Source organism: Durio zibethinus, chromosome 3 (genome assembly GCF_047325235.1).
Source record: "Durio zibethinus cultivar Kanyao isolate XHJ-2024 chromosome 3, ASM4732523v1, whole genome shotgun sequence".
In the NCBI taxonomy this organism is placed as follows: Eukaryota; Viridiplantae; Streptophyta; class Magnoliopsida; order Malvales; family Malvaceae; genus Durio; species Durio zibethinus.
The window spans coordinates 37,574,403-37,596,344 of NC_143164.1; the positions used below are offsets into that span (position 1 = coordinate 37,574,403).

Sequence of the window (21,942 nt, forward strand, 5' to 3'; positions counted from 1 at the left end):
ATTTAATTTATGAATAATAAAATATTATTAATTATTAATTATTAATTATTAAATTTAATAAATAAATATAAATAAAAAATTAAATATATTCACCAACTATTTACCAAATATTCTATTCGGTTTATATCCTAAATTTTATGCTTTAATAACTTTTCAAAATCTCAAAAAGCGAAAGAAATATAAAGCAAAGTCTACTTTTTTCCTTCTGGCCAAAGCAAAGTCGACATTCACTTTATTACTTTCACTTCCTGATAAGCCAAGAACCAAAACAAGAGTCGGTGAAGTTTCTCTCCACCGCCTTATAGTTTCTATTTCTCTCAATGAAACCCTTCTAAATCTCCCAATTCTTTACTTTTTCTTTCCCTCCTCTCCCTGGTTCCCGATCTTGAAAAACCACACACACTGTCTATTTTCTCACAAAATGGCAGATCACTTAACGCGACTCTGCCAATTCCTCGCCGAAGAGAAGCTGTCATCGTCCTCCTCATCGCTCGATCTTCTCCAGAAGTTTCGTTCCGATGAGTCGATCAAGTTAGCGCTCCAAGACTTTTACTTGATTCTTCAAACCGGCCTGGACCCGATCGAACCGGGTTCCGAACCCCGGTTTAAGTCTTGGTCCGATTCGCTGATTCTCTCCCTCGCTTCTTTAGGATCCGATATTGCCTTTGTCTTCCGATCCCTCTCAGGTTTGTTTCTTTTTATCTTTACTACTCTTGAAAGTGTATATTTTTAATTTTTGAATAAATATGTAAATTCCTCTGTTTCGATTATTTTCTCTTTTTTTTTTTTTGTTTGTATTTGTTCCTGATTTTCTATTTCAAGAATGGGGTTTCCTTTGTTGTTGATTGTTTTTTATGAAGGGCATTTACTTATGTTGTTTCTGGAGAGAAGAAATGTTGTGTTTCTTTTTGTTTTTTAAATGATGAAGGATTAGATTCATTTACAATTTTTTTTTTGTTTGAGCAGTGGAACAATTGGAACCGATAATTGTTGCGGTGGGAAGGAAGTTGGTGGAATTTACTGTTTGTTTTTTGGAGAAATCAGACTTCAGTGGTGATGATTGGAGTTTACAGGTTTGAGAAAGAAACTTTGTCATTACATAATTAATGAATATGTTTTTTTTTTTTTTGGTATAATTATGAAAGATTTTGTGCATGTTGAATTATGTAAAAAGTTGCGTGTTTTACTTTTCCTTCCAGTTCTTCCTTTTATAAAAACAAAAGAAGGAAAAAGAAAAAAAATCTGATTCTTTGCTCATTTTCCCTAAATATATAGTGCTTAATTTAATTTGCAACAAGTCCTTTATTTGCCTTTGAGTTGTAGTTAACTTATCACATCTTCTAGAGTAATGGGTTGTTTATGAAACTTGAAGTGCTTTGTGTTTAAAGTATCTTTAGTTATCTTGAGTGCTCTCATGTTATGAGAACTGGCTTGTCTACTGATTATATTTTACACTATTAGCTTGCTTACTCAAGAAGTTTTAGTGTGCAGGGTCTGTTTAACATTCATAAAACTTGACTCGTTGAACCTTGTTTTTCAATTCGTTCTTGGCAGTTCAATTTTTTAATTAGTAAAATCATGTAAAATATTACTATTTGAGGCACTGGAATTTATACGATGAGAGCTTTTCAAGGCATTGAAGATTTGGAACATATGTACTGTACATGCTTGTTAGAGGTAAAAAATAAACAAAAACTCTTGACAGTTCTAGAGAGTGTTAACATATTATCAACATGCTTGCTGGTGTTGGCATTGCCATGGATAGGTTTGAAGTATTCTACCTAGTAGCTACGGTGGACTTAAGTTTGAAAAAGTTAGAGAGGGCTTAGGGTTTATAGTTGTGGAGAATAGGGTTTAGGGTTAGTACATAGCTTATGTTTTAAGTGGTTAACTTTTGATTATAACAATATGGCTTCAATTCTAGCTCTAGCTGGCTGGTTTTGTGTAGCTGTTGCTAGGGTTTAAGGGTTGTTACCTTAGGGAAAGCTGGTGTTAATTGGGATTGCTCTAGGGAGGGCAAGGAAGGGAGGGAGAAAAAGAGAACAAAATGTCCCAGGCAAGTAATTACTTTTTATTTCATTTTTCAAAGCCTACCGGAACATAAATTAAATAACAAGTGTTTAGGGAGTCTGGACAATTCTTTAGTCCATTACGTTTTCGATTCAACCAGAAATCTAACTGATAAATGCATTAAGGCATACTTAAAACTTAAGGGAACTCAAAATTACATAGTGCTCTTTCACAAGGAAATTTTGTAACTAAAATTACATAGAAAAAAACAAGAGAAGTTAATCATCCATGGCTACTTCAGGCATAGTGTTCGATGACCTTACTTTCTTGAACTTATGTTCTATATGACTTTTTGAGCATCCAACGTAAAGTTAAATGGGAATAGTTAAAGAGACTCAACTTGAAAAGGTTACTACGAATCCCAAATGGAAGGTTTTAAGGTAACACCACTTTGCACTCCCTCATATGTTCCAATAGACAACTGTGATAAATAATTCTATCATATGGGCTAGGAAAACAGGATAACATGCACACATAAACAGAAAATGTGACCACAAACAATCAGCATTTGATAATTGGGGAATGTTAGGTTTGAGGTAGTAGATAAAGAGAGTTTCAAATAGGAACTAACTTTTTCTAAAGACAAGTTTGCTTGAAATTTCTGGTAGCAGCTAAGTTGTTTTAGTCTGTGTGAATATGTTAAATGGTAGAAGGCTATGAACTATTGGCTTCCCTCTGTCAGGCAAAAACAATATAAATGTCTATAACTTTGTCATTGAACTATTGGTGGGAGAATAAGAATACTTCATTTGAAATCCCAGATGGTTGAAATGGCAACTTCTTTACAACAAAAGTTTTGGAAGTTTGATTATTGATGCTTACCCATCTGTGATTTGCTAAAGGAAATTTTTTCATGTTAAAAAGTGATAGAAAACATCATTTTATGTAATAAAGAGCAGTCATCCAATTGTTGTTGTTGTTGTTGTGTGTGTGTGTGTGTGTTTTTTTTTTTTTTTTAATTTCAAAAGATGGATTTTTTGGTTGATCTAATTAACATCTGACATGATTGTAGGTGGTGTAGAATAGTGTCCTGTTTGTTGGGTTTATTATGTCTAAGATTGATTATCTTTTAGTGTTGAGTTGAAGACCAAAGAGGGCATGGCTAGGAACTTTAAACTCTAGAAAGGACCTTGCTTTTTATTGATGTAACTCACTTTATGGTCCTATGCATAGCAGAAAGGCATAAAGTGATCTTTGTAGCTGACCCACTTAGTAGGAAAAGGCTTGGTTTTCTGTTTGTTGTATAGTCTGGGTCTCATTGTAGTTTCTGCGAATTTAAATACGACACTATTTCGTCTCTCTTATCTTCTTATGGTTGCTGTTTGATTCATTTGTTTTTTTGATCTTATGCTTTCTACTTTGTGTAAAGTCAAATATATTATATATATGCTGCTGTATTCATTTTCCTCTCCATGCTAATTATCAATTATATATATTTGGCATAATTTCTCTTTGTATTTCCAGAGTAATATGATACAACTTTTGGAGATTATATTGGGTGATGGAACAGACAAAGTAGTTGATTCATTGCAGCCTGCCTCTGTAAATAGCCTTGTAGACTTGTTGCCAATAGTTTCTCGCAACTCTGGTGGTATTGAGCTGGATGACCACATAAAATGTGGTCTTCAAGGTATCTCCTATTCTTGCATATTCTTGTTTACTTATTTTAGTGGCCTGCATTTATTACTGATTCTATTTGCACTCCAAACATCTCGAGAAGGGATCAAGTGCTCCAGAGCAGAGAAGCAAGTGGATCGACTTCTCGTGGCATTAGCTTCTGAGTGTGTGCAATCTGAAAGACAAGTTTCAGGGTTTGATGCTTCCACTTTCCACGAAGATTTGAATGGTCTAATTTTCCTGTCCCAGCATTGGGCTGTTGCCCATGCACAATGCATTCCATGTTTAATTTTGCTCTGCAAAGAGCTTGTTGAACTTCCTGATATTGATGAAAGGATAGCAGGTACAAATTTCCGCAAGAGACTTTCCTTCAGTTTGAGGATTTTGAAGTTACTTGGTTGTCTTATAAAGGATGTGCCGTATGTAGAATATGATTCTGCATTGTTAGAAGCAGTTGCTTCATGTGCTGATGTATTGCCGAATTTGATTAGATCTAGCTTTGAATTTGTAAATAACATGGCTGCTATGGAGGGTAATTTTGAGAGTCTTGTACTGTTGCAAGTGGAAGAGTTTATTCATCTTGTTCAAGTTATTTTCTGCAAAAGTGTCGTTTTTCAGAATGTCCAAGCATGTATTGTAGCGTCTATTTTGGGACATCTTGATCCTTCCATTTGGAGGTACAACAAGGCTGCTTCGAACATAAAGCCCCTTTTAGCCTACTTCCCTCAAACTGTTGTTTATCTCTTGAAGCTCATTCAGGATCTCAGAATCCAAACAAATGAGATTGTTGATTTGAAGGAGCTTGACTCAGAACTTGTTGGCAGTTGTGCTGATTTGTCAAATGATTCCCCTTCATGCCATGTACATCTTCAAAAGGTTCCCTTGCTAAAGAAGTTCACTCTGGAGGATCTATTAAAAATGATATTTCCTTCATCAAGTAACTGGGTGGACAATCTGATGCATCTTACTTCTTTTCTTTATTCTGAAGGAGTAAAATTAAGGCCAAAAATGGAGAAGTCGACCAGTTTTGCAAAATCTAATTGCTCTACAGAAGTGGAAAATGCTGTTTGTCATGATGATGAAGCCCTTTTTGGGAATCTTTTCTCTGAGGGTAGCCGGATGTTAGGATCTGCAGATGTATGTGATCAAACAGCGGTTGTAAGTTCTACCTCCAGCAATTGCAACATGCCAATGCAAGCTGCTAAGGAACTGTTGAGCTTTCTGAAAGGATGTATCTTCTCTTATGAATGGCATCCTTCTATTTACGAGGATGGTTGCAGAATGCTTGGTGCAGACCACATTGATATTTTACTTTCCATACTCAACTGTCAGGGATGCCATTTTGAAGATAACTTTGGAGCTTCTCATGAAGATAGGAAGAGTGGGCATATCCATGAACTTTCTTTTCAACTTCTGCACAATCTTCTTACCTACCATGCATTGTCTGATTCACTTGAGGATTACCTAGTTGAGCAAATTTTGAGTGTTAAAAATGGTATATTTGTTTATAATGATCAGACCTTAAGTTTGCTGGCTCATGCACTTCTCTCTAAGGTGGGCTTAGGTGGAAGCCACTTGAGAACCAAAATATACAGAGGATTTGTTTCTTTTATTGTTGAGAAGGCAGAAGCTATTTGCTCAGATTGTCCTAACATGGAGGAACTTCTGGTCACCCTTCCATCTGTTTTTCACATTGAGATTCTTCTTATGGCATTCCATTTATCACCTGAAGGAGAAAAGGTGACTCTGTCAAACTTTATATTTTCTACCCTTAGAACAATTCATGTTCCATCTGCAGGTTCTTCTGTTACTCAGCTCTCATGTTGGGCTTTGGTAGTTTCAAGGTTGATATTACTCCTTCGTCACATGGTATTACATCCATGTACTTGTCCACCATTATTGCTGCTAGATTTGCGATCAAAGTTGAGGGACACCCAATGTTTTGTTTCTCATGTGCCTACAAATTCTTTTGATAGTGTTTCTTCTTTTGTATCGATTGCAACAAAGAATATGACAGGTGCTTTGGTTGAGGAGGATTCAATCTGCAGTAGCCTGATTCAGCAATTACTTGATGTTGCATACCTTCCTTCTCCACTTTGCAGAGAAAATATGGCTATAGGATCATTATGTTTGACTTGTGATGATCTGTGTGCAACTTTCTCATGTATTCTGGGGCTTTGGAATGGTAAAAAAGCAGCAGCTATGGAAGACCTTATTGTTGAAAGGTATATTTTCTTGCTTTGTTGGGATATTCCAACTATGAAGTCTCCGTTGGATCATCAGCTGTCATTGTGGAGTAACCTGCAGACTCTGGACATATCTAGCATAGAACATTTCTTTAACTTCAGCCATTCACTTTTGGGCCAGTGTAATGTTATTAGCAAGAGTGTTAACTTTCAAAATCTTGTGGTTGGGTTGCTAAGGCACTTGCATTCTGCACATGTGCAGGATAATATTGAGAATCTAGGGTGGGATTTCTTGAGAAATGGGATGTGGATGTCTTTGGTACTATCTTTGTTTAATATTGGCATTGGAAGATATTGTGCAAAGAACAAAATCCCTGGAGTTGGTACATTCTGGACAGAGAACAGATCTAGTGATGATGAGTATGCTAATTCTGCAGAAGGCTTCATTTCCTGCTTGATTGCAGATGGTCAAACTTCAGAGCTGTTGAGGATATTCTCATCCTTCTTAAACAGATATTTGCAGGCTTATGAAAAGGCTTTTCTTGCTATACTTGGTGATAGCCAGCATGATGACAATATGTTATCTTCTATGCTGCTTCTGAAGCAGTCTACATTTGACAAAGTCCTCTGGGATGAACTCCTTAAGAAGTGTGGTGTGAATTCTTTTCAGTTGGAATCTGTTCTTGACATCTTATTGAAGTCAGACGGAGGTGTTGAGAAGAGAGCTTCTGGCATTGTAGCTAAGGTATTTTGGGAATGTATATTACACGGTTTTCCTTCTCATCTTCGAAGTTCTAGTGGAATCCTTCTTTCTTGTATTCTTAACATAAGGGGGATTATTTTCACTTTGGATGGTTTACTGAAACTACACAATTTGAAAGGAAATATTTTGCTGGAGAATGATGTTCTATGTCAAATTCTTGATTCATTGATGATTGTGAAATTAGATCGCATCTTTGAAAGTCTTCATGGAAAATGTGAAAATGTTTGTCTCAACTTGAATGCTGGAAGTAAACTGTCTGATTACACTGAACTGTTTCTACTGAAGCGCATGGAGGGGTTTCTAAGAGATATTACTTCCAGAGAACTGGGTGACACCAGTATCCTTGAATGGGTAATTACCAATGCTATTGATACCATGGATGCCTTCAGGAAAGATCCTTCGAAGTCTACAATTTTCAAACTTTATCTTGGAGCTGAAGATATGTCTATACAGCTCAAAGAGCTGCATGGTTCACAGCGTGGTGATATATTGGTTCTTATTGACTCGGTGGCCAACTGTTACACTGAATCAGTTAACATTAAGGTGCTTAACTTCTTTGTTGATATTATATCTGGAGAGCTATGTCCTAATCTTAAACTGAAGATACAGAGTAAATTCCTCAGCATGGATTTGCTGTTATTGTCCAAGTGGTTGGAGAAGAGGCTATTAGGCTGCACAGCTGAAGCTTTGGAAGGGGTAAAGAGTGCCAAAGCAAATTCTGTTTCTCTGAGAGAATCAACTATGAGTTTTATTTTGTGCCTTGTATCATCACATTCAGAGCTACGCAATCATTTGTTTGAAGCTTTATTGGTCTCACTTGAGACTGCATTTTTGCAATTTGATATTCACACTGCTAAGTCATATTTCCATTTTGTTGTTCAACTTGCAAGAGGGGAGACCTCAATGAAGTTGCTTTTAAAGAGGACAGTAATGCTGATGCAGAAATTGGCAGGTGAAGAGCATTTGCTGCCAGGATTAAAGTTTCTCTTTGGCTTTCTTGGATGTTTCTTGAGTGATTGTGGGTCCTCCGGGAATACAACAGAAAAATGTTCTGGGAAGTCTCCATCTATTAGTAGTCCTGTGGTGGGCCCTGTGGCTTCTAGACAAGTGGAATCCAGGAAAAATTCTGATACTTTGGTTCTTTCAGCAAATCGAGATGGGGAATCTGCTTCTTTTGACTGTGATGCAACTTCTGTAGATGAAGATGAGGATGATGGAACATCTGATGGTGAGGTAGCTAGCATAGATAAAGATGAGGAAGAAGATACTAACAGTGAAAGGGCTCTCGCTTCTAAAGTTTGTACATTCACTTCTAGTGGCAACAATTTCATGGAACAACATTGGTATTTTTGTTATACCTGTGATCTGACTGGATCAAAAGGCTGCTGCTCTGTTTGTGCTAAAGTCTGTCACCGTGGTCATCGTGTTGTTTATTCACGCTCCAGTCGGTTTTTCTGTGACTGTGGAGCAGGAGGTAATAGGGGTAGTAGTTGCCAATGCTTGAAGCCTCGAAAATTCACTGGTTGTGATAGTGCTCTTAATTGCAGTGCCACCAATTTTCAGTCCTTTATACCTGTCACAGAGGATGCAGATCAGCTGCCAGAAAGTGATTCAGATGTGGATGAGGATGTCGGGGCAGATATCGAAAACTCGCTCAGGTTGTCTGTTCCAAAAGAGCTTCAAGATAGTATCCCTATGTTGCTTGAAGAACTTGATGTTGAGAGTCGGGTGCTTGAACTTTGCTTTACATTGTTGCCTTCTATAACAAGCAAGAGGGGATCCGACCTTTCAAAAGATAAGAAAATTATTCTGGGCAAAGACAAAGTTCTTTCTTATGGTGTAGATCTCTTGCAATTGAAGAAGGCATACAAAAGTGGGTCCTTGGATCTGAAGATAAAGGCTGATTATTCGAATGCCAAAGAACTTAAATCACATTTAACTAGTGGTTCTCTTGTCAAATCATTGCTCAGTGTCAGTAATCGAGGTAGACTTGCTGTTGGAGAAGGTGACAAAGTTACTATATTTGATGTTGGGCAGTTAATACCAGCCACTATTGCACCTGTAACAGCAGACAAGGCCAATCTTAAGGCTTTATCCAAGAACCTTGTTTGGTTTGAAATTGTTCACCTTTCATTTAATCCTGTGGTAGAGAATTACCTTGCTGTGGCAGGGTATGAAGATTGCCAGGTTCTTACTTTGAATCCTCGTGGAGAAGTGACCGATCGTCTGGCCATTGAACTTGCCCTGCAAGGTGCATATATCAGACGGATAGAGTGGGTACCTGGTTCTCAGGTTCAGTTAATGGTGGTTGCTAACAGGTTTGTCAAAATATATGATCTATCTCAAGACAACATCAGTCCTATGCATTACTTTACGTTGCCAGATGACACAATAGTCGATGCAACACTTTTTGTGCCCTCTCAGGGAAGGATGTTTCTTATTGTCTTTTCAGAACAAGGGAGTTTATTTAGGCTGCAACTATCTTTTGAGTGTCACATGGGGCCTACACCTTTGAAGGAAATAATTCGTATTCAGGACAGAGAAATTCATGCAAACGGCTCATCTTTGTACTTTGCTTCTACTTATAAGTTACTTTTCTTGTCCTATCAGGATGGCACTACTTTGATAGGCCGGTTAAGTCCCAATGCCTCATCATTGACTGAGATATCTTGTGTTTATGAGGAGGAGCAAGATGGTAAGCTTCGACCAGCTGGATTGAATCAATGGAAAGAGTTACTGGTTGGTAGTGGGTTATTCTGTGGCTTCTCAAGTGTGAAATCAAATTCTGCACTTGCAGTATCCATGGGTGCTCATGAGTTTTTTGCACAGAATTTGAGGCATGCTATGAGCTCTTCCTCACCTTTAGTTGGGATAACTGCATATAAGCCCTTATCTAAAGACAAGGTCCACTGTCTTGTTTTACATGATGATGGGAGCCTTCAGATATATTCTCATGTTCCTGTAGGAGTGGATGCCAGTACTAGTGCCACTGCTGAGAAAGTGAAAACATTGGGTTCTAGTGTCCTTAATAATAAAGCTTATGCTGACACAAAGCTAGAATTCCCCCTTGACTTCTTTGAGAAAACAGTTTGCATTACAGTAGATGTGAAACTGGGTGGTGATGCTATCAAGAATGGTGATTCTGAAGGAGCTAAACAGAGCTTGGCGTCAGAGGATGGTTTTCTAGAAAGTCCAAGTCCTACAGGATTTAAGGTGTTTCTTTATATTCCTTTTTCTTTTTATCTGTAGTTTTTATAGCCATTGGTTAAATGTTTGGCTTCGGTGAGTGTTTGCTATACTATTTACTTATGTACTCTTGAGTTTGTCTTTACTAGCTGCTAGTGGGATTTGCCATGATCATTGTGATGATGTAAAATTGCCTTTTAATGAGTTAGGCTTCCTTACAACAAGATTTCTACCGTTTATACAGCACTTAAAACTCCATCTGGCAGTATGAGCATGAGGCTGACATTTTGCTTGTGTTAAACTAGTGGTCACCCAACATTACTTCTAAAAACATTCGAAAAGTGTCAATCATGCACTTAGAGTTGTGAGTGCTTGTTCAGCCTGTTACATATAGTTGCATTTTCTATGTTTTGTTAAGGTCTTAAATATTCATCCCTTTGAATATTATAATTGATTTTTTTTTTCAGATATCTGTTTCCAATTCAAACCCTGATATTGTCATGGTCGGTTTTCGTATATATGTGGGTAATCAATCAGCAAACCATATACCTTCTGAGATTACCATTTTCCAGAGGGTGATAAAGCTTGATGAGGGCATGCGGTCCTGGTATGACATCCCATTCACTATAGCTGAATCACTACTTGCTGATGAGGAATTCATCATCTCTGTTGGTCCAACCTTCAGTGGTTCGGCTCTACCTAGAATAGATTCACTTGAAGTTTATGGTCGAGCTAAAGATGAATTTGGTTGGAAGGAAAAAATGGATGCAGTATTAGATATGGAAGCTCGTGTTCTTGGTTCCAATTCCTTGCTTGCAGGTTCAGGTAAAAAGAGCCGGTCAATGCAGTCTGCTCCTATTCAGGAACAGGTGGTGGCTGATGGTCTTAAGCTTCTCTCGCGGATTTACCCTCTATGCAGATCACAAGAAGAGCATCTAAAAGCTGATCTGAGCAAGCTAAAGAGCAAGCAGTTGTTGGAAGCAATATTTGAGAGTGATAGGGAACACTTGATGCAGGGTGCTGCTTTCCGTGTTCTGCAGGCTGTGTTTCCTAAAAAAGATATATACTACCAGGTACTGGCCAAAATGGAATGTTTATAACCTAATACTATGTTGCCTGAGCTGGTTTATGTAAGTGTCTCATTAGTCTCTAATAATGAGAAATTCTCTGCTTTAGGCGAAGGACACCATGCGTCTTCTTGGGGTGGTCAAGTCTACATCTGTTCTTTCTTCAAGGCTTGGAATTGGTGGTGCTACAGGAGGGTGGCTTATTGAGGAGTTCACTGCTCAAATGCGGGCTGTGTCTAAAATTGCTCTGCACCGTCACTCTAATTTAGCCATTTTCTTGGAGATGAATGGTATAAGCTTTATGCATAGGTTCCCTTTATATTAAATCTGGCATATTAATGTGTATTTACCAAGTAATATCGACACTTGCTCAAGCGTTCCCATTTAGCTCGGACACTTTATGCATCTTGAATGCCTTCTCTGCATGTAACTGGAAAAAAACCATTTCCTGAAGCTTGACATGTTTGTTGATTGGCTGTTGTTTTCATGTCTCTTGGTATTCTCATATTTGCTTCTGTCAATATTTAGGTCTTTTTTAACCTCGAACTGTTAATAGAGGGTTAAGTTTGTTTCCCCCTTAAAAATATCCAAAGAAAGTCCATATAGAGCAAATGGGTTTGCAACTTTTGAATCTTATGAGAATGATGTTTCAGTTTGTTTTGCATTTAGGAAATATTTGCTTTTCTTTCTTTTTTGATGGGGGTGGAGGTGGGGGAGCTGATTTATATTTCTAAAATAATTTTTTATTATGTAGGTTCCGAAGTTGTGGATGGGCTTATGCAGGTTTTGTGGGGAATTTTAGACTTTGAACTGCCTGACACACAAACTATGAATAATATTGTGATATCTGCCGTGGAGCTAATTTACAGTTATGCTGAATGTTTGGCTTTGCATGGAAAGGACACAGGGAGGTGCTCTGTGGCACCTGCTCTTTTATTATTCAAAAAACTTCTCTTCTTCCCAAACAAGGCAGTTCAAACTTCTAGCAGGTACTTGTTTTAATAATTGCTGCTGCGTATGGGTCTATTGTAGCATTTTGGGTGCTTACTTATGCTTCTTTTTCAGTTTGGCCATATCATCAAGACTGCTCCAGGTACCATTTCCAAAACAAACTATGTTAGGAAATGATGATGCAGTAGAAAGTGCAGTAATAGCCTCTGTGCCTGCTGATACTTCTGGCGGAAATACGCAAGTCGTGATTGAAGAAGATTCTATAACCTCATCTGTTCAATACAGTTGTGATGGCTGTTCTACTGTTCCCATACTAAGGCGGAGATGGCATTGCACTGTGTGTCCTGATTTTGACTTATGTGAGGCATGCTATGGAGTTCTAGATGCTGATAGGCTTCCCTCACCCCATTCTAGAGATCATCCTATGACTGCAATTCCAATACAAGTGGAATCTGTTGAAGGAGATGGCAGTGAAATTCGCTTCTCCACAGATGATTTGAGTGATTCAAACTTGGTGACATCTGTAACAGATGTCAGCGTGCAGACTTCTGTGCCTTCAATTCATGTCTTAGAACCGAGTGAATCCATGGAGTTCTCTTCTTCAATGACTGACCCTGTTTCAATTTCTGCTTCAAAACAAGTTGTGAATTCCGTGCTTCTGTCTGAGCTTCTTGAACAGTTGAAAAGGTGGATGGAGACCACTTCTGGGGTTCGAGCTATCCCTGTTATGCAACTTTTCTACAGATTATCATCTGCTGTGGGTGGGCCTTTTATTGACAGTTCAAAGTCTGAAACCTTAGATTTGGAAAAATTAGTTAAATGGTTTTTGGATGAAATTAACCTCAATAAACCTTTTGTAGCTAGAACACGGTCTTCTTTTGGAGAAGTGGCGATCCTTGTCTTCATGTTTTTCACCTTGATGCTCCGAAACTGGCACCAGCCTGGTAGTGATGTTGCTGCTTCCAAAGCATCTGGGAATGTGGACACACCTGATAAAAGTGCTACTCAAGTCTCTTGTTCGCTTGCCTCTCAGTCTTCCTTAGTGGATCATGACAATATGGACTTTGCATCCCAACTTCTTCGAGCTTGCAATTGTCTTAGGGACCAAGCTTTTGTTAATTATCTAATGGATATCCTGCACCAGCTAGTGCATGTTTTTAAGTCACCGACTGCTGGTCCTGAAAGTGCTCATGGTTCAAATGTTGCTTCTGGATGTGGGGCTTTATTGGCAGTCCGAAGAGATTTACCTGCTGGTAATTTTTCTCCCTTCTTTTCAGATTCATATGCCAAAGCTCATCAAGCAGATATTTTTATGGACTACCACAGGCTACTGTTAGAGAATGCATTTCGATTGGTGTACACTTTAGTAAGACCAGAAAAACAAGATAAGAGTGGGGAGAAAGAAAAGGTTTGTAAGACATCCTCTGGTAAGGATTTGAAGCTTGATGGGTATCAGGAAGTCCTCTGCAGTTATATCAATAATCCTCATACAACATTTGTGAGAAGATATGCAAGGAGGCTGTTTCTGCATCTCTGCGGAAGCAAAACTCAATACTATAGTGTTCGGGACTCTTGGCAATTCTCAACTGAAGTGAAGAAACTATACAAACATGTAAATAAATCTGGTGGATTTCAAAATCCTGTCCCATATGAAAGAAGTGTTAAGATAGTTAAGTGCCTTTCTACAATGGCTGAAGTGGCTGCTGCCCGACCTCGGAACTGGCAGAAGTACTGCTTGAGACATGATGATGTTTTGCCCTTCCTAATAAATGGGATATTCTATTTTGGTGAGGAGTCCGTCATTCAGACTCTTAAATTATTAAATTTGGCATTCTATTTAGGGAAGGATATGAATCACTCTTTGCAAAAAGCAGAATCTGGGGATTCAGGAACTAGTTCAAACAAATCAGCCACACAATCTCTGGATTCAAAGAAGAAGAAGAAGAGTGATGATGGAATTGAATCTGGTTCAGAGAAATCTTTTGTGGATATGCAGGTGGTGGTTGAAATCTTTACTGATAAGGGGGGTGATGTCTTGAGGCAATTTATTGATTACTTTTTAATGGAATGGAACTCAAGCTCTGTACGTTCAGAGGCCAAGTGCGTTCTGTATGGTGTGTGGCATCATGGGAAGCATTCATTCAAAGAAACTGTGTTGGCAGCTCTCTTGCAAAAGGTCAAATGCTTGCCAATGTATGGTCAGAATATTGTAGAGTATACTGAACTTGTCACTTGGTTACTGGGTAAGTTCCCTGATAACAGTTCAAAACAACAGGCAGAACTTGTGGACCACTGCTTGACCCCTGATGTTGTTAGGAGTATATTTGAGACACTTCATTCACAAAATGAACTCTTAGCTAATCATCCAAATTCTCGCATATATAACGCATTGAGCAGTCTGGTAGAATTTGATGGTTACTATCTTGAGAGTGAGCCATGTGTTGCCTGCAGCTCTCCTGAGGTTCCATATGGCAGAATGAAGCTAGAAAGTTTGAAATCTGAAACCAAGTTTACTGACAACCGCATCATTGTGAAATGTACAGGAAGTTATACAATCCAGACTGTGACTATGAATGTTCATGATGCCCATAAGTCCAAGTCAGTAAAAGTCTTGAACCTGTATTATAACAATCGACCTGTGGCTGACTTGTCAGAGTTGAAAAATAATTGGTCATTATGGAAGCGCGCAAAGAGTTGTCATCTTGCTTTCAACCAGATTGAGCTGAAAGTGGAGTTCCCCATTCCAATTACTGCTTGTAACTTCATGTTTGAGCTTGATTCTTTCTATGAAAATCTTCAAGCCTTATCCCTTGAACCATTGCAATGTCCACGATGCAGCCGACCTGTCACTGATAAGCATGGAATTTGCAGTAGCTGCCATGAAAATGCATATCAATGCAGGCAGTGCCGCAATATCAATTATGAGAATCTGGATTCTTTTCTGTGCAATGAGTGTGGATACAGCAAGTATGGTCGGTTTGAGTTTAACTTCATGGCTAAGCCAAGTTTTACATTTGATTACATGGAGAATGATGAAGACATGAAGAGAGGGTTGGCAGCTATAGAAGCTGAATCAGAAAATGCTCATAGGAGATATCAGCAACTTCTGGGCTTTAAAAAGCCCCTTCTGAAGATTGTGTCAAGCATTGGTGAAAATGATATGGATTCATTACAGAAAGACTCTGTCCAGCAAATGATGGTCTCCTTGCCTGGCCCTTCATGTAAGATAAACCGCAAAATTGCTCTTCTAGGTGTTCTTTATGGTGAGAAGTGCAAAGCTGCTTTTGATTCTGTTAGTAAAAGTGTTCAGACACTGCAGGGTCTTCGTTGGGTATTAATGAATTACTTGCACCAGAAACATTCGGATAATTCAGGGGCTGGGTTGAGGTTTGTAATTTCCAGATCCCCAAATAACTGCTATGGCTGTGCGACGACATTTGTCACACAGTGTCTTGAGATCCTACAGGTGCTGTCAAAACATCTAAATTCTAAGAAACAACTTGTTGCAGCTGGCATCTTGCCTGAGTTGTTTGAAAATAATATTCACCAAGGACCTAAAACTGCTCGTGTCCAAGCTAGGGCAGCCCTTTGTGCTTTCTCCGAAGGTGATATTAATGCAGTAGCTGAGTTGAACAGTTTGATACAGAAGAAAGTCATGTACTGCCTTGAACATCATCGCTCCATGGACATTGCTGTTGCCTCTCGTGAGGAATTGTTATTGCTTTCAGATGTGTGTTCCCTGGCTGATGAATTCTGGGAATCAAGATTGCGTGTGGTTTTCCATCTGTTATTTTCTTCCATAAAATTGGGTGCGAAGCATCCTGCCATATCGGAGCACATAATTCTTCCTTGTTTAAGGATTATATCTTTGGCTTGTACACCTCCAAAACCTGATAATGCAGGAAAGGATCAAGGTTTTGGCAAATCTACTCCAGTTACGCAGCTGAAGGATGAAAAGAACTCAACTATATTTGGTACTCGTGGTGATGCTAACAGTTCTAATAAATTGATGCCAGAACCTCTGGAAAAAAATTGGGATGCTTCTCATAAGACTCAAGATATTCAATTGCTCAGTTATTCTGAGTGGGAGAAGGGGGCATCATATCTTGATTTTGTCAGAAGGCAATATAAAGTGTCTCAAGCTGTCAAAGGTGTGGGCCAGAGGTCTCGGCTGCATAGAACTGACTTCCTGGCCCTCAAATATGGACTAAGGTGGAAGCGCTCTGCTTGTAAATCAACCAAAGGTGACTTGCCAGTGTTTGAGCTGGGATCATGGGTTACAGCACTTGTTCTGAGTGCTTGCTCTCAATCTATTCGGTCCGAGATGTGTACGCTAATTAGTTTACTTTGTGCTCAAAGTTCATCAAGAAGATTTCGGTTGCTGAACCTTTTGATGGGTTTGTTACCAGAAACTCTTGCTGCTGGTGAAAGTGCTGCAGAATATTTTGAGTTACTATTCCAGATGATTGATTCAGAAGATGCTCGTCTTTTCTTGACAGTAAGCGGATGCCTAGGTACAATTTGTAAGTTGATTACCCTGGAAGTGGGCAATATTGAATCACTTGAGAGGAGCCTGCATATCAACATTTCGCAAGGATTCATTCTCCATAAGCTCATAGAGCTCCTTGGCAAATTTCTGGAGGTTCCAAATATCAGATCCAGGTATTAAAACTTCTTGTTATTTTCATTAATAATGAAATTACCCCCTCATCTTCTAATTGATTTTGTTTTGCAACAGATTCATGCGAGACAATTTGTTGTCTGAAGTCCTCGAGGCTCTGATTGTAATTCGTGGATTGATAGTGCAGAAGACTAAGTTGATTAGTGATTGCAATCAACTTCTAAAAGATCTTCTAGATAGTCTTCTTCTTGAAAGTAGTGAGAACAAACGACAATTCATCCGTGCTTGTATCTGTGGTCTGCAGATTCATGGCGAGGAGAAGAAAGGAAGAACTTGTTTGGTATGGAATAAATAAATTATCCTGGTTTTTTGTTTTTTCCTGAAATAGTTGTCTTGTTAATGTCAACAACGTTTAAAAACAGTACCCAAACTTTTGATACCATCAAAGTACTGATGGTGTCACTGTGAATTATGTTTATCCAGCAGCCCTAATTAGAATTGGTCTATACGATTAGTAACGGGTTTCATATGTGTCAGAGGTTATCTTCAGGTCTCTTTTTCTTGCTTAACTGCTCTGTCGATGAGAAACTAAACTGTCTTTGGTTGAGATTTTGCACAAATGTATACATTTGTATGGTTAAAACTTTTCCTTATGTTCCTTCAAAGAGTGATTAAGAATGGGTTACAATAATGCAACTTCTGATTTGCCACTAATTTAAATTATATGAATTTATGGCAGTTTATTTTAGAGCAACTTTGCAACTTGATCTGCCCATCAAAACCAGAGGCTGTGTATCTGTTGGTTCTGAACAAGGCTCACACACAAGAAGAGTTTATTAGGGGATCAATGACTAAGAATCCATATTCAAGTGCTGAGATTGGTCCGCTAATGCGTGATGTTAAAAATAAAATTTGCCATCAATTGGATCTGATAGGTCTTCTTGAAGATGACTATGGCATGGAGCTGTTAGTAGCTGGGAATATAATTTCTCTTGATTTGAGCATTGCTCAAGTTTATGACCAAGTATGGAAGAAGTCAAACAGTCAATCTTCGAGCGCCATAGCTAATTCTTCACTGTTATCATCTGGTCCTATTACATCAGCCAGAGATTGCTCACCCATGATAGTGACTTACCGGCTTCAGGTTTGTTACTGGTCTTTCTAGTCAATGCCTTGTTCTTTTTGTCTTGAAATTATTCAGAAAGGACTTAGAGTCATCTATGGAGTGAATAAATTTCTGGAATAAAACTCTTATTTTCTTGATTACAATGCTAGAATTGCATGAGAACATATAGGCTAAAGACTGAATATTCCCAGCCCTTAAACCCGAGATTTCTATGCATAAAAAAAAGAAACAACAGCTAACTAAGGAGAGAGTTACTCTCTACATGTAATAGTAAAATAACTAATGGATTTGGTGAAATTACCCAAATCACTTCTTATTCTAAAAATAAGAAACTTAACTAAAATAGACAAAGTCAACTAATCGAGCAATAATAACCAGATTTCCACATGAATGAATGCCTTTCACCACTTGTGTAATTGCCTTACAAATGCATTTTGCATATGGGAATCCTTATATTGGAATAGTGTTCATTGAACTTAACATCATGCTTATCCTCTATGTTTTCTGCATTCTGCTTTTCCAACTTAAAATCCATTTTGAGCAGAGCTTATGAAATTCAATATTAAAAAATGGCTTTGATTTGCGAGTTTGAGACCAAAAGGATCTGGCATTTATTTATTTATTTATTCTGTTCAATTGACAGGGTTTAGATGGTGAAGCTACTGAGCCTATGATAAAAGAATTGGAGGAAGACAGAGAGGAATCACAAGATCCAGAGGTTGAGTTTGCAATAGCTGGTGCAGTCCGTGATTATGATGGGCTGGAAATCTTGTTGCGCATGATTCAGGTGTGTGGGTTTACTTAATAACTCTGCAAACTAACCATAATAATTTTTATTTATATCATGCATAGAATTTTGATAATGGGACAACTGCTTTTAAAATGAAATAAAATTTATCCTTTGAATGTACAGCATTTGCGAGATGACTTCAAGTCCAACCAAGAGCAGTTGGTTGCTGTTCTCAATCTCCTCATGCATTGCTGCAAGATTAGAGAGAACAGAAGGGCCTTATTAGGGCTTGGAGCTTTAGGTCTACTTCTTGAAACAGCAAGGTGTGCCTTCTCTGTGGATGCCATGGAGCCAGCTGAAGGCATTCTTCTGATTGTAGAGAGTCTGACAATGGAAGCAAACGAGAGTGACAATATTAGTATTTCACAGAGTGTACTTACGACCAATGAGGAAACTGGGACTGGAGAGCAAGCAAAGAAAATAATTCTTATGTTCCTGGATAGGCTGTGTCATCCTTCAGGGCTTAAGAAATCAAACAAACAACAGAGGAACACTGAGATGGTCGCAAGAATCTTGCCCTACTTGACTTATGGTGAACCTGCTGCCATGGAAGCACTTATCCAGCATTTTAACCCATACTTGCTGGACTGGGGTGAATTTGACCGGTTGCAGAAACAGCAGCAAGACAATCCTAAAGATGAAAGCATTGCTCAGCAAGCAACCAAGCAGCGGTTCGCAGTGGAAAATTTTGTTAGGGTTTCAGAATCGCTGAAAACAAGTTCCTGTGGGGAGAGATTGAAGGATATTATCCTAGAGAAGGGCATTGCAGGTGTAGCTGTTAGACATTTGAGTGAGAGTTTTGCAGTTGCAGGGAAGGCTGGCTTTAGATCTAGTGCAGAATGGTCGTCAGCTTTGAAACTGCCATCTGTCCCATATGTATTATCAATGCTCAGGGGCTTATCAATAGGGCACTTTGCCACTCAAAGTTGTATTGATGAGGGTGGGATCTTACCCTTACTCCATGCGATGGAAAGTGTGTCTGGTGAGAATGAGATTGGGGCAAAGGCAGAAAATTTGTTAGACACTCTATCTAACAAGGAGGGTAAAGGAGATGGATTCTTGGAGGAAAAGGTGCATAGGTTGCGGCATGCAACTAGAGATGATAGGAGACGGCGAGCTCAAAGGAAGAGAGAAGAGTTGCTTCAGGTATTTTTAATTGAGTTTAAGTACCTCTGCTCGTATATGTGGTTGCATACCTGTTGCAGGATAGAGGAATTTTCCAATAAGTAATAATTTCTAGCTTATTATTATCTTTTTGTGTATCCATATGCACATAGCCTTCTACTTTCATTTCTTTTGTCATGAAAATTATAATTGTGAATGTTTTCAATTGTATGGTTGTATTTCTTTAATATGGGTCTTATAGCCTATAGTATTCTATTGTTGTTGTAAGCGTGTATTTTAAAGGATGAGGCCTGTAGAAACAGATTAGACATTTATACACCAGTTTTTCTTCTCTTTTCTTTTATTTATTTGTTTATTTTGGCAAGAAAAGCTGAATCAATTATTTTTATTCTTTTGGCAACTGTACAGGGACTTGGAATGCGACAAGAACTGGCTTCAGACGGTGGTAAGCGAATAGTTGTTGCGCAGCCTCTTCTGGAAGGTTTGGAAGATGTGGAAGAGGAGGAAGATGGGCTGGCATGCATGGTATGTCGAGAAGGCTACAGTTTGAGACCTACTGATTTGCTGGGTGTTTACTCTTACAGCAAGCGAGTAAACCTAGGCGTTGGCACTTCAGGGACTGCACGTGGAGAATGTGTTTATACTACTGTTAGTTCCTTTAATTGTATTCATTTCCAGTGCCATCAGGAGGCCAAAAGAGCAGATGCTGCTTTGAAGAATCCAAAGAAAGAGTGGGAGGGTGCTACTCTCAGAAACAATGAATCACTGTGCAATTCTTTATTTCCTGTGAGAGGTCCATCAGTTCCACTAGCTCGGTATGTTCGCTATGTTGATCAATACTGGGATAACCTCAATGCTCTTGGTCGTGCTGATGGAAGTCGGTTCCGGCTGTTGACTTATGATATTGTTCTGGTATGCTCTTCCATCTAGCTTGCTATTAACCTTACTGTAAGTTTCATTCTAGAGTGTGCCTTCCATATCTAATATTTTCTGCAAATCTTCTGCACAGATGCTAGCTCGATTTGCAACAGGGGCATCCTTCAGTGCAGAGAGTAGGGGCGGTGGAAGCGAAAGCAACTCCCGCTTTTTACCTTTCATGATTCAAATGGCTCGTCACCTTCTTGAACAGGGAGGCCCCTCTCAGAGACATAACGTAGCCAAGGCGGTGGCAACATATATAGCATCCTCAACATCAGATACCAAATCCATCACTGGTGGAACTCAACCTTTGGGAAATGAAGAAACTGTTCAGTTCATGATGGTAAATTCACTACTTTCAGAGTCCTACGAATCATGGTTGCAACATAGACGCGACTTTTTGCAACGTGGAATATGCCATGCCTATATGCAGCATACTCATGGCCGGTCAACAGCTAAGATAGAATCAGCAAGTAGCAGCAAAAGTCCCACCTCAGAATCTGGTGCTAATGAGCTACTGTCTATTGTTCGACCAATGCTGGTGTACACCGGCTTGATCGAGCAGTTGCAGCAAATTTTCAAGGTTAAGAAACCGTCAGGTTTGGCATCTAACAAAGCTGAAGGAACATGTACAAGATCTGAAGATGAAGGCTTGGAAGGTTGGGAGGTGGTGATGAAAGAGCGGTTGTTGAATGTGAAGGAAATGCTAGGGTTCGCCAAGGAGTTGCTCTCATGGCTCGATGAAATGAGTGCTGCTAGTGATTTGCAGGAGGCATTTGACATCATTGGCGCATTGGGTGATGTCTTATCTGGTGGATTTTCAAGGTGTGAGGATTTTGTGGAAGCCGCTATTGCTGCAGGAAAAATGTGAGGCTTAGATCAAAAGCTGGGGCATGTGAATTTTTGTTATCAATAGCTGCTTTTTACCTTTTTTTTTTTGTAATTTCCATTACATGAACAAGGGGGTTTAAATCCTCCTATAAGATGTGATAGAAAAATATGTTGAACACGTATTTCTTTTCCTAGTTAATAAAATCATTTTTCCTGTAAAAACATGGGCTCTGTGCTGCTGCCATCATCTCTGTTGTGTTTCATCAGTCAAAGCCACATTGATAAGTGTGAGATACCCCCATTGAATAGAATGAATATTAAAGGTGACAGCTATACCTGAGTACGAATCCATGAGATTTCCCCATCCAACAGTAAATGCTGAAAGAAAAAAAAAAAAAAAAACACCCTAGACAAAAGGAAGGATCGCAGTATATTTGTTGCCATTATTTTGCCGCTCAATGTTTGTACATTTGTCGCTTCTTCAGCCTTTTTATCAATGGATTTAACTCTATCATGCATTCTTTTCCTTTTTTTCTTGTATAAAATGGAAATTTTAGTTTTTTATAGGTTTCAAGACTCATCACTCCTAGGCAAATAATCAGGGGTAGGGTTGATTTTAGTTTTATTTATACAATGCCATTTCCATAAATGCCTAAACAGTAATACTATTATATTATTATAAAATAACAAA

The 21,942-nt window shown here is 38.7% G+C and overlaps 1 protein-coding gene across 4 annotated transcripts; it reads left to right on the forward strand.

Moving 5' to 3' along the window:
- The first annotated feature begins 202 nt into the window (after window positions 1-202).
- Window positions 203-21,473, forward strand: LOC111283617 (auxin transport protein BIG-like). Of its 4 annotated transcripts, none has more exons than XM_022872180.2 (14): window positions 203-686; window positions 967-1,073; window positions 3,535-3,700; window positions 3,791-9,849; window positions 10,290-10,895; window positions 10,999-11,179; window positions 11,644-11,878; window positions 11,955-16,502; window positions 16,579-16,801; window positions 17,201-17,605; window positions 18,231-18,374; window positions 18,501-19,523; window positions 19,911-20,414; window positions 20,512-21,473. In XM_022872180.2, the coding sequence occupies exons 1-14, from the start codon at window positions 422-424 to the stop codon at window positions 21,289-21,291; spliced, it is 15,246 nt and encodes a 5,081-aa protein (XP_022727915.2). In that variant the 5' UTR covers window positions 203-421; the 3' UTR covers window positions 21,292-21,473. The 4 variants fall into 4 exon arrangements, with proteins under 4 accessions (XP_022727915.2, XP_022727916.2, XP_022727914.2 ...); XM_022872181.2 differs by having other exon boundaries at window positions 4,031-9,849; XM_022872179.2 differs by having other exon boundaries at window positions 3,535-9,849.
- Window positions 21,474-21,942: the final 469 nt, after the last annotated feature.

Excerpts from the sequence above, each read along its gene's own strand:
- LOC111283617 (XM_022872179.2), top strand. The coding sequence starts at position 422 with ATGGCAGATCACTTAACGCGACTCTGCCAATTCCTCGCCGAAGAGAAG. Across the intron at positions 16,802-17,200 it reads AGAAAGGAAGAACTTGTTTG|TTTATTTTAGAGCAACTTTG; the intron begins GTATGGAATAAA and ends AATTTATGGCAG. Across the intron at positions 20,415-20,511 it reads TGACTTATGATATTGTTCTG|ATGCTAGCTCGATTTGCAAC; the intron begins GTATGCTCTTCC and ends TCTTCTGCACAG.